Below are 12,930 nucleotides of genomic sequence, written 5' to 3'. Positions count from 1 at the left end.
TAAATAAATAAAATCTTAAAAAAAACTAGTTTCAAAATGATCTGCTTTTATCCTGTTCTCAATGTAATCATTCCAAATAAATATCAAGATGTCTTAGATTCAGGAAATAGCTGCCTTAAGTGCATTGTTCAATATGGAAATACTTTTTGGTGCAAAGAATTTACCACATTAGTAAGTTTAAACATGGCATTTGCAAGGTCAGAGAAGACAAAAGTAAGTTTATACTAATTTAAAACTTCTTATATTTTACTTCTAAACATTATTTTTGAGGTCAGAAGTTATAAATTAGAAGACCAATTCAAAATTCGAAGTGTCAAATATTAATGTGACAAGAATCTACATTCGAGACACAAAGAAAAAAAAGGAGGAAAACGTATTTTCATTTAAGGACCAGGTAGAAAATGTCTAGTAACAAAATAGTGAACTGTGTCAAGTGACATGATTATCCTTCTGTGTGTTTAGATGTGATCTATGGCTATTCTTGGGCATGTTGAGAATGGGATGATGCAGGTCCAAAGACTGCATTTGAATATTGGATCTGAAGTGTAACCATGGGTGCAGTCTTTGTAAAAAATGCTAAAACGTTTCTCACAGAAGTCTCTTCAACCACTAATTGGTGATAATAGCACATCTATATCCATATTATTAAATTACTTTATATTAGCCATACATAGTTCCAAATACAAAGCAGGCACTCAACATGTTAGACTGTTAGTCTGCGTTCAGTTACTGAGGCACGCTAATGAATCCTTTTATTTCTCTAGGACTGTGTGATTGGATTAAAAGCCTCAGTGAATGGTCTCTATTTACAGGTATACCTCAGTATTTTCAATGGGCACAGACAATGCAACCCGTCACCAGGATTTTCTCCTGCTGGGCTTTCCTGGGTCCCAGGTCCTTCAGCTATCTCTCTTTATGCTTTTTCTGGTAATGTACATTCTCACAGTGGGTGGGAACATGGCTATCTTGATGCTGGTGAGTACCTCCCACCAGCTACATACCCCGATGTACTTCTTTCTGAGCAACCTTTCTTTCTTGGAGATTTGGTATACCACAGCTGCAGTCCCCAAAGCCCTGGCCATCCTTCTGGGGAGAAGCCAAACCATAACATTTACTGGCTGCCTTTTGCAGATGTACCTTGTTTTCTCATTGGGCTGCACAGAGTACTTCCTCCTGGCAGCCATGGCTTACGACCGCTATCTGGCCATCTGCTATCCTCTACACTATGGGGCCATCATGAATAGCCTGCTCTCAGCACAGCTAGCCCTGGGATCATGGCTGTGCGGTTTTCTGGCCATTTCAGTGCCCACAGCTCTCATCAGCACCCTGTCCTTCTGTGGTTCCCGCACTATCAACCACTTCTTCTGTGACATTGCACCCTGGATCACCCTGGCTTGTACCAGCACACAGGCCGTGGAACTCGTGGCCTTTGTGATTGCTTTTGTGGTCATCCTGAGTTCATGCCTCATCACCTTGGTCTCCTACATCTATATCATCAGCACAATTCTCAGGATCCCTTCGGCCAGCAGCAGGAGCAAAGCCTTCTCCACATGCTCTTCACATCTCACTGTGGTGCTCATCTGGTATGGGTCCACCATCTTTCTTCATGTCCGCCTCTCCATCAAAGAGTCCTTGGACCTGACCAAAGCCATTCATGTCCTGAACACTGTGGTGACTCCAGTTCTAAATCCCTTCATCTACACTCTCCGTAATAAAGAAGTAAGGGAAACTCTGCTGAAGAAGTGGAAGGGGAATTAAACCACCCTCAACAAAATAAATCTGTAAATTATCTCATATCTCTCCAAGTAAGAATATGAGGGGAAGGGGAAGGCAAAATGTTCCTTGATACAGGAGAGAAAATAAACTGAAGGAAAACCAAAACAGAACAAAACCTGTATATACTTGTTCTACATTTTAATATATGATTGGAAATGGGGTTCTTGACATAAGTAAACTGGACTCTTAAGAAATAAAGAATGTGTACACTGAGTTATGTTTGTCTTTGACTTTCATTTATAAAACTTGGTGCTCTGAGAATGGTGTATTACTAAATAAACTTTAAATTCTTGTCCCTTTAAAAAATGTCCTTGATCATATAAGGAAAAACTTTTGAGAGACGTATTTTTGAAATATGAAGTAGAAAAAAATAGGGAAAGTTTGAATGAGTAAAGAGATATGTGAAATCAGAGTGTGCAAATATTTAAATATACTATTTTCTGGATAAAATACAGTAAAAAGGTATATACAAAATGATAACTATCATTTGCCACATTTGTTTAACAAGGATAGTGAACAAAGCAATCTAAAAAATCAGGTGACAAAAAGTGGATAGAGATACACAGTGGAAGTAGATACACAGGACAGCAGGAGGGTTTGAAAAAAGCAAGAGAAGTCCCTCACATAACGTTTTGTCCCTAGAAAAGAAAAAATACTAATTCCGATTATTAGCATGTCATGAAGATAATCGTGATAGTTACTTTATTTCCTTCTGGTAACATTTTTTTAGGGAGCAAGATACATTTCTTTGAACCATCAGCCAGTCAAAGGTTCATTTCCCTCTCCTTATCCCATTTTCCATGGTTGTGTGTTAGTAGCAGCAAAGAGAGGCTTAGCAGACTGAACAAGTCTAGAGATAGAATCTGTCCCATTCTGCGTTGTCTTACACATACACAAATAGGGCTGCTTGTCAAAGGAGAGAAGCCTGTGGGACTGAGTAGCAGCTAACCCTTAGATTCTGTATATTTGTGTTAATTTAAATATTTTTTAGATTACCACTCAAAAATGAAATGGGATGAGGATAGAAAAAGAAGACTATATATTTGAAAGGAATAGGACAAAAACATGTCATTGTGAGAGTCATAATATACATTTTCAAAAACTATATCTATATTTATCTATATTTAAAGTTTATCACTTAAAATACCATAATGATATGATGTACATGTGATCTGATTTACTTTATTTACTGCAAAAAATTCTAAGCTTTACAAATTTAAAAAAAAGCACAAAAAGTTGCACAGATTTTTTTGTTGACAATGAATATGTATAGCACTTTGCTTGCTTGTGGTGGTATCATTGGTATATGTACATGTCCAAAATAGTCTATATGTATATATAAATTTGTCTATTTTCTGTTGTATCAATTATACCTCAATAGGGCTCAAAATAAGAAATTACTAAGCTAATTTTTGGGGATTTCTAAGAATCAATACTTTTAACAAGAATCATATTGCTACTTTCTGACTACAAATACCAATCCTGCTTCAGTGGGTGAAACACCAACTCTCAAAAATCAAAAGGAATTGTTACTATTAATCTCAGTGAAAGTTATCTTTAATACCATGCCCACTTCTTCTGTACACCTCACTGTAACAAAACTCAGGAAATAGTTTTCAGCTTTCTTTAAAAAGAGTTTATTTATGAGAGAGAGAGAGAGAGAGAGAGAGAGAGAGAGGCAGAGACAGGCAGAGATAGGCAGAGGCAGAAGGAGACTCCCTGCAGGAAGCCTTATTCAGGACTCAATCATGGGACTCTAGGATCACACCCTGAGTCAAAGGTAGATGATCAACTGCTGAGCCACCCAGGCATCCCAAGTCTTCAGCTTTTAAAGTCAGTGAGGATTTACCCCAAATATACAGATGCAGTGAAACACCGTAACACCTGCACCCCAATGTTAATAGCAGCAATGTCCACAATAGCCAAACTGTGGAAGGAGCCTCAGTGTCCATCGAAAGATGAGTGGATAAAGAAGATGTGGTGTGGGCGACCACGAACTAGCTGGAGTAACTGAACCAAACCAGGCCCGAACTTGCGTCCCTCATTCACTCAAAAGGCTCGAGAGCCTAAAGGGTGAATGGTTGGTAGACGCTTGAGAAAGGGCTTGAGCAATGGTTCTCAGGGCTCGCTTGTACGTAATTGCCCACATAACACAATAGATAAAACTTATTCTGACCTGGTCATAAATGTAAATAAGGGTCTGTGCTGTCCTTGCTGGTCTGTTTACCATACCTAATATTCCTTTAAAGTATGCACTTCTGGAGCAACAAGCTTATCTATTTACCAAGGTCTTCTGGCACCCGTAAGTCTGTCTTACAGGCTGAGAAAGGGGAACTTTGGAGAGTTTCACAAACCTGCTAAAAATAAACACCTTCTTGGCTTTGTTTTGCTCATGCTATAAAATTTTGTATAACCTTGAATAAAGCTGGCACTGCTTGGACATCATCCACTGTGTCCCTCCTGTCCCCATCTCTTTACTTTTTTTTTTATTTTCCTCATCCCCTTATCCTCAGGACCCTGATCGTGTTGCCACAGTGCGCATAACAATGTGGTTTATGTATACAATGGAATATTACTCAGCCATTAGAAATGACAAATACCCACCATTTGCTTCGACATGGATGGAACTGGAGGGTATTATGCTGAGTGTAGTAAGTGAATCAGAGAAGGACAAACATTATATGGTCTCATTAATTTGGGGAGTACAAAAAGTAGTAAAAGGGAATTAAGGGGAAAAGAGAGAAAATGAGTGGGAGATATCAGTGAGGGTGATAAAACATGAGAGACACCTAACTCTGGGAAACAAACAAGGGGTAGTGGAAGAGGAGGTGGGTGGAGGGTTGGGGTGACTGGATGAACGGCATTGAGGGGGGACACTTGATGGGATGAGCACTGGGTGATATGCTATATGTTGGCAAATTGAACCCCAATAAAAAATAAAAAAAAATAAAGTCAATGAGTGAAAGACTCTCGGTTTGACATAATATTGTATCAAAGATTTAATGATAAGTGAAGAAAATCAGTGAGAATAAGCAAAATACATTCATTAACTCAACTTTCTCCTCCTCTGCTGATTTAAAAAAATTTAATAATAATTTGCATGATATATTAACAAGTAAACATAATAGCTGGATATTTTATTTTTCTTTCTTTTTTACTAAAATGATTATTTTCTAAGTTTAAATTCCAGCTAGGTAACATACAGTGCAATATTAGTTCAAGGTGTAGAATTCAGTGATTCTTCATTTAACATATTACATCTGGAGGGAGGGGCAAGATGGGGGAAGAGTAGGGTCCCCAAGTCACCTGTCCCCACCAAATTACCTAGATAACTTTCAAATATTCTTGAAAATCTACAAATTCAGCCTGAGATTTAAAGAGAGAACAGCTGGAATGCTACAGTGAGAAGAGTTTGCTCTTCTATCCAGGTAGGAAGATGGGAAAAAAGAAATAAAGAAACAAAAGGCCTCCAAGGGGGAAGGGCCCCGCGAGGAGCCGGGCTGAGGCCGGGGCGAGTGTCCCCAGGACAGGAGAGCCCCGTCCCGGAGAAGCAGGAGCTGCACCGACCTTCCCGGGCGGAAAGGGGGTCGCAGGGAGGTGGAGCAGGACCCAGGAGGGCGGGGATGCCTCGGGCTCCCGGGGACACTGACAGACACCTGCGCCCCGGGAGAGTGCGCCGAGCTCCCTAAGGGCTGCAGCGCGCACGGGGGGACCCGGAGCAGCTCGGGGGGCTCGGGGGCGGCTCCGCGGAGGGGGCTGCGGGGCGGGAGCAGCTCGGGGGGCTCGGGGGCGGCTCCGCGGAGGGGGCTGCGGGGCGGGAGCAGCTCGGAGGGGCTCGGGGGCGGCTCCGCGGAGGAAGCTGCGGGGCGGGAGCAGCTGGGGGGGCTCGGGGGCGGCTCCCCGGAGGGGGCTGCGGCGGGAGCGCGAATCCAACAGCGCAGGCCCCAGCACAGGGCGCCGGACACAGACCAGGATCCGGCCTCCTTCGGGACAGGTAGAGGCCGGGAGGGCCCAGGACCCCAAGGACACTCCTGCCCCAAGCTGAGCAGACCAGCGGCCCCGCCCCGAGCCTCCAGGCCCTGCATACGGAGAGCTATGGAGTTACTGCGGGAGCTGACTCCAGGGCTCCAGAGATGGGCGCAGCCACAGTGGTTGTTCCTCCTGGGGCCTCACGGGGTAAACAACCCCCACTGAGCCCTGCACCAGGCAGGGGGCAGAGCAGCTCCCCCAAGTGCTAACACCTGAAAATCAGAACAGCAGGCCCCTCCCCCAAAAGACCAGCTAGACAGACCGGGGAAAAACAAATTATCGACCAATCAACACTGGAAAGTTCCAGGGGAAGTCAAGGGACTTTCAATCTACAGTATCAAAGGATACTCCCCTTTGATTTATTTTTTGCTTTTTGATTTTTGTTTGCTTCCCCCCCTTTTTTCCCTCTTATTCTTCTTTTTTCTCATTTTCTCTTTTTTTCTTTTTTCTTTTTCTTTCCTTTTTTCTCTCCTCTCTTTTTCTCCTTTTCCCAATACAACTTGTTTTTGGCCACTCTGCACTGAACAAAATGACTAAGAAGGAAAACCTCACCTCAAAAGAAAGAATCAGAAACAGTCCTCTCTCCCACAGAGTTACAAAATTTGGATTACAATTCAATGTTGGAAAGCCAATTCAGAAGCACTATTATAAAGCTACTGGAGGCTGTAGAAAAAAGCATAAAGGACTCAAGAGACTTCATGACTGCAGAATTTAGATCCAATCAGGCCGAAATTAAAAATCAATTGAATGAGATGCAATCCAAACTAGAAGTCCTAATGACGAGGGTTAACAAGGTGGAAGAATGAGTGAGTGACATAGAAGATAAGCTGATGGCAAAGAGGGAAACTGAGGAAAAAAGAGACAAACAATTAAAAGACCATGAGGATAGATTAAGGGAAATAAATGACAGCCTGAGGAAGAAAATTCTACATTTAATTGGGGTTCCTGAGGGCACTGAAGGGCCAGAGGGCCAGAATATATATTTGAACAAATCATAGCTGAAAACTTTCCTAATCTGGGAAGGGAAACAGGCATTCAGATCCAGGAAAGAGAGAGCTCCCCCGCCACCTAAAAACAAAACAAAACAAAACAAAACAAAACAAAACGTTCAAACCTCGACATTTATTAGTTAAGCTTGCAAATTCCAAAGATAAAGAGAGGATCCTTAAAGCAGCAAGAGACAAGAAATCTCTAACTTTTATGGGGAGAAATATCAGATTAAAACAGAACTCTCCACAGAGACCTGGCAGGCAAGAAAGGGCTGGCAGGATATAATCAGGGTCCTAAATGAGAAGAACATGCAACCAAGAATACTTTATCCAGCAAGGCTCTCATTCAGAATAGAAGGAGAGATGAAGAGCGTCCAAGACAGGCAGGAACTGAAAGAATATGTGACCTCCAAACCAGCTCTGCAAGAAATTTTAAGGGGGACTCTTAAAATTCCCCTTTAAGAAGTCCAATGGAATAATCCACAAAAACAGGGACTGAATAGATACCATGATGACACTAAACTCATATCTTTCAATAGTAATTCTGAACGTGAATTGGCTTAATGATCCCATCAAAAGGATCAGGGTGTCGGACTGGATAAAAAAGCAGGACCCATCTATTTGCTGTCTACAAGAGACTCATTTTAGACAGAAGGACACCTACAGCCTGAAAATAAAAGGTTAGAGAACCACTTACCATTCCAATGGTCTTCAAAAGAAAACAGGGGTAGCCATCCTTATATTAGATAAACTAAAATTTACCCCGAAGACTGTAGTGAGAGATGATAGGGACACTATATCATACTTAAAGGATCTATCCAACAAGAGAACTTAACAATCCTCAATATATATGCCCCGAATGTGGGAGATGCCAAATATATCAATTAATAACCAAAGTTAAGACATACTTAGATAATAATACAGTTATACTTGGTGACTTCCATCTAGCGCTTTCTTCACTCAATAGGTCTTCTAAACACAACATCTCCAAAGAAACGAGAGCTTTAAATGAAACACTGGACCAGATGGATTTCACAGATGTCTACAGAACTTTACTTCCAAACTCAACTGAATACACATTCTTCTCAAGTGCACATGGAACTTTCTCCAGAATAGACCACATACTGGGTCACAAATCAGGTTTAACCAATACCAAAAGATTGGGATCGTCCCCTGCATATTCTCAGACCATAATGCCTTGAAATTAGAACTAAATCACAACAAGAAGTTTGGAAAGACTCCAAACACGTGGAGGTTAAGGACCATCCTGCTAAAAGATGAAAGGGTCAACCAGGAAACTAAGGAAGAATTAAAAAGATTCATGGAAACTAATGAGAATGAAGATACAACCGTTCAAAATCTTTGGGATGCAGCAAAAGCAGTCATGAGCGGGAAATACATAGCAATTCAAGCATCCATCCATAATCTGGAAAGAATTCAAATACAAAAGCGAACCTTACACCCAAAGGGTCTAGAGAAAAAACAGCAAATAGATCCTACATCCAGCACAAGAAGGGAGTTAATAAAGATTCAAGCAGAACTCAACTAAATCGAGACCAGAAGAACTGTGGAACAGATCAACAGAACCAGGAGTTGGTTCTTTGAAAGCATTAGTAAGATAGATAAACCATTAGGCAGCCTTATTAAAAAGAAGAGAGGGAAGACTCAAATTAATAAAATCATGAATGAGAAAGGAGAGATCACTACCAACACCAAGAAAATACAAATGATTTTAAAAACATATTATGAACAGCTATAACCAAATAAATTAGGCAATCTAGAAGAAATGGATGCATTTCTGGAAAGCCACAAACTACCAAAACTGGAACAGGAAGAAATAGAAAACCTGAGCAGGCCAATAACCTGGGAAGAAATTGAAGCAGTCATCAAAAGTGTCATGCTGAGTGTAGTAAGTGAATCAGAGAAGGACAAACATTATATGGTCTCATATAATTCTATATTCTACTAAAGCTGTTTGGAAATAGAAAGAGACGGAACTCTTTCAAAATCAATCTATGAGGCCAGCATCACCTTAATTCCAAAACCAGACAAAGACCCCACCAAAAAGGAGAATTATAGATCAATGTCCCTGATGAACATGGATGCAAAAATTCTTGACAAGATACTAGCCAATAGGATCCAACACACCATTAAGAAAATTATTCACCATGACCAAGTAGTATTTATTCCTGGGACACAAGGCTGGTTCAACACTCGTAAAACAATCAATGTGATTCATCATATTAGCAAGGGAAAAACAATGAACCATATGATATTCTCAAGAGATGCAGAGAAAGCATTTGACACAATACAGCATCCATTCCTTTTTTTTTCTTCCATAACCTTGTACATGTTTATTTTTTGTTGTTTTTTTGTTTTTTAATAAATAATTAATTTATTTTTAATTGGTGTTCAATTTGCCAACATACAGAATAACACCCAGTGCTTATCCCGTCAAGTGCCCTCCTCAGTGCCCGTCACCCATTCACCCCTACCCACTGCCCTCCTTCCCTTACACCACCCCTAGTTCATTTCCAAGAGTTAGGAGTCTTTATCTTCTGTCTCCCTTTCTGATATTTCCCATCCATTCCTGATAAAACTCTTCAGAGTGTAGGGATAGAAGGAACATTCCTCGACATCTTAAAAGCCATCTACGAAAAGCCCACAGCAAATATCATTCTCAATGGGGAAGCACTGGGAGCCTTTGCCCTAAGATCAGGAACAAGACAGGGATGTCCACTCTCACCATTGCTATTTACCATAGTACTAGAAGTCCTACCCTCAGCAATCAGACAACAAAAAGACATTAAAGGCATTCAAATGGCAAAGAAGAAGTCAAACTCTCCCTCTTCGCCGATGACATGATACTCTACGTAGAAAACCCAAAAGCCTCCACCCCAAGATTGCTAGAACTCATACAGCAATTTGGTAGCGTTGTAGGATACAAAATCAATGCCCAGAAGTCAGTAGCATTTCTAGACACTAACAATGTGACTGAAGAAAGAGAAATTAAGGAGTCAGTTCCATTTACAATTGCACCCAAAAGCATAAGATATCTAGGAATAAACCTAACCAAATAGGTAAAGGATCTATGCCCTAACAACTACAGAACACTTCTGAAAGTAATTGAGGAAGACACAAAGAGATGGAAATATATTCCATGCTCATGGATTGGGAGAATTAATATTGTGAAAATATCAATTTTACCCAGGGCGATTTACACGTTTAATGCAATCCCTACCAAAATACTATGGACTTTCTTCAGAGAGTTAGAACAAATTATTTTAAGATTTGTGTGGAATCAGAAAAGATCCCAAATAGCCAGGGGAATATTAAAAAAGAAAATCATAGCTGGGGGCATCACAATGCCAGATTTCAGGTTGTACTACAAATCCATGGTATCAAAACAGTGTGGTACTGGCACAAAAGAGAACAAACAGACACATAGATCAATGGAACAGAATAGAGAATCCAGAACTGACCCTCAGCTTTATGTCACGTAATATTTGACAAAGGAGTAAAGACTATCCACTGGAAAAAAGACAGTCTCTTCAATAAATGGTGCTGGGAAAATTGGACATCCACATGCAGAAGAATGAAACTAGACCACTCTATTTCACCATACACAAAGAAAAATAAACTCAAAATGGATGAAAGATCTAAATGTGAGACAAGATTCCCTCAAAATCCTAGAGGAGAACACAGGCATCACTGCTTTTGAACTTGGCCACTGTAACTTTTTGCAAGATACATCCATGAAGGCAAGAGAAACAAAAGCAAAAATGAACTATTGGGACTTCATCAAGATTAGAAGCTTTTCCACAGCAAAAGAAACAGACAACAAAACTAAAGGATAACCTGCAGAAAGGGAGAAGATATTTGCAAATGACGTATCAGAGAAAGGGCTAGTATCCAAGATCCATAAAGAACTTATTAAACTCAACACCAAAGAAACAAACAATACAATCATGAAATTTGCAAAAGACGTGAATGGGAATCTCACAGAGGGAGACATAGACATGGCCAACAAGCACATGATAAAATGCTCCGCATCACTGGCCATCAGGGAAATACAAATCAAAACCACAATGAGATACCACCTCACACCAGTGAGAATGGGGAAACTTAACAAGGCAGGAAACAACAAATTTTGGAGAGGATGCGGAGAAAAGGGAACCCTCTTACACTGTTGGTGGGAATGTGAACTAGTGCAGCCACTCTGCAAAACTGTGTGGAGGTTCCTCAAAGAGTTCAAAATAGATTTGCTCTATGACCCAGCAATTGCACTCCTGGGGATTTACCCCAAAGATACATATGGAATGAAACACCAGTACACCTGCACCCCAATGTTTATAGCTGCACTGTTCACAATAGCCAAATTGTGCAAGGAGCCTCGGTGTGCATCGAAAGATGAATGGATAAAGAAGATGTGGTCTCTGTATACAGTGGAATATTACTCAGCCATTAGAAATGACAAATACCCACCTTTTGCTTTGACGTGGATGGAACTGGAGGGTATTATGCTGAGTGAAGTAAGTCAATCGGAGAAGGAGAAACATTATACGGTCTCTTTCATTCGGGGAATATAAAAAATAGTGAAAAGGAATAAAGGGGAAAGAGAAAAATTGAGTGGGACATATCAGAAAGGGAGACAGAACTTGAGAGACCTCTACCTCTGGGAAATGAACTAATTCGGGGTGGAAGAGGTTGTGGGTGGGGTTGTGGGTTACTAGGTGATGAGCTGAGGGGGGCACTTGGGATGATGGGATGAGTACTGGGTGTCATTCTATATGCTGGCAAATTTAACACCAATAAAAAATAAATTAATTAAAAAACCCCAATCTAATTAAAATGAGCAGAGGACCTGAATAGACTTTTTTTTTTAAAGTAAGGCATGCAGGTGTCCAACAGATACACTAAGAGATGCTCAACCTTACAAATCATCAGAGATATGTAAGTTAAAACTACTATGAGATTACACTTTACTCTTGTCATAAAATAGCTAAAATCAAAGTCACTGGAAATTACAAGTATTGGTGAAAATTTAGGATAAAAGGAACTCTTATGCATCTTTGGTGGGAATACAACTTGGTTATGGCACTGTGAGGAGCAGAATAGAGTTTCATTAAAAATTTAAAAATAAAAAATTAATTAAAAATAGAAATACTACATGATGTAGTAATTCCACCACAGGATAATTACCCAAAGAAACAAAACCACTAAAACAGTATAACAGGAACAAAACAAAACAAAAACAAACAAAAAATATGCCAATCCAAAAAGTATGCCATATATCCAAAAGATATATGCACCCTATGTTTATTGCAGAATTATTTATGATAGCCAAGATATGGAATCCATCACATCAGTAGATGAATATTTAGAGAGGGAATGGTATACACATGCACACACACATGAATATTATTCAGACATGAAAACAAATGAGATCTTGCCATTTGTTACAACATTGGTGAATCTAGAGGATATAAATTCTAAGTGAAATAAGCCAGAGAAAGACAAATAACCATTGGATTTCATTCCTATGTGAAATTTAAGAAAATAAATGAATAAACCAAGCAAAAAAAGAGACACATAAGAAAATATTATTCAATACAGGGAAAAAATTGTTGGTTGTGAGAGGGGAAGTGGTGGGGGATAGGTGAAGTAGAAATAAATAGAGGATTAAGAAAACAGTTATATATTTTGTTAAAGATTTTATTTACTTGAGAGAGAAACACAGAGAGCAGGATTGTGAGGGAGAGACAGAGGAGAGGGAGAAGCTGACTCTCTGCTGAGCTGGGAGCCTGATATGCGGCTCCATCCTAGGACCCTAAGATCATGACCTGTGCCAAAGATACTCAACCAACTGAGGCACCCAGGTGCCCCAAGAGAACATCTATCCTGATGAGCATTGAAAAATGTATAGAATTGTTGAATCATTAAATTGTACATCAGAATATTTTTTCTTTTTCAAGTTTTTTATTTAAATTGCAGTTAGTTAACATATAGTGTAATATTTTTTTCAGATGTACAATAAATTGATTCAACAGTTACGACACCTAGTGCTCATCACAATTGTCTTTACTTATATGAGACTGTATGTTAATTATATTTGGATATACACAAATAAATACAA

General features: G+C 39.9%; 1 protein-coding gene across 1 annotated transcript; it reads left to right on the top strand.

Annotated features, from left to right (window-relative positions):
• Positions 1-831: 831 nt before the first annotated feature.
• On the top strand, positions 832-1,864 carry LOC140609601 (olfactory receptor 6F1). The gene has a single exon (XM_072784802.1). It carries the CDS (start codon positions 832-834, stop codon positions 1,756-1,758), a length of 927 nt encoding a protein of 308 aa, XP_072640903.1. The 3' UTR covers positions 1,759-1,864.
• The last annotated feature ends 11,066 nt before the right edge of the window (positions 1,865-12,930 follow it).

This window comes from Canis lupus, chromosome 18, assembly GCF_048164855.1.
Source record: "Canis lupus baileyi chromosome 18, mCanLup2.hap1, whole genome shotgun sequence".
Lineage (NCBI taxonomy): Eukaryota > Metazoa > Chordata > Mammalia > Carnivora > Canidae > Canis > Canis lupus.
The sequence above is the reverse complement of the archived record's forward strand: the minus strand, read 5'-3'. Positions and strand labels throughout refer to the sequence as shown.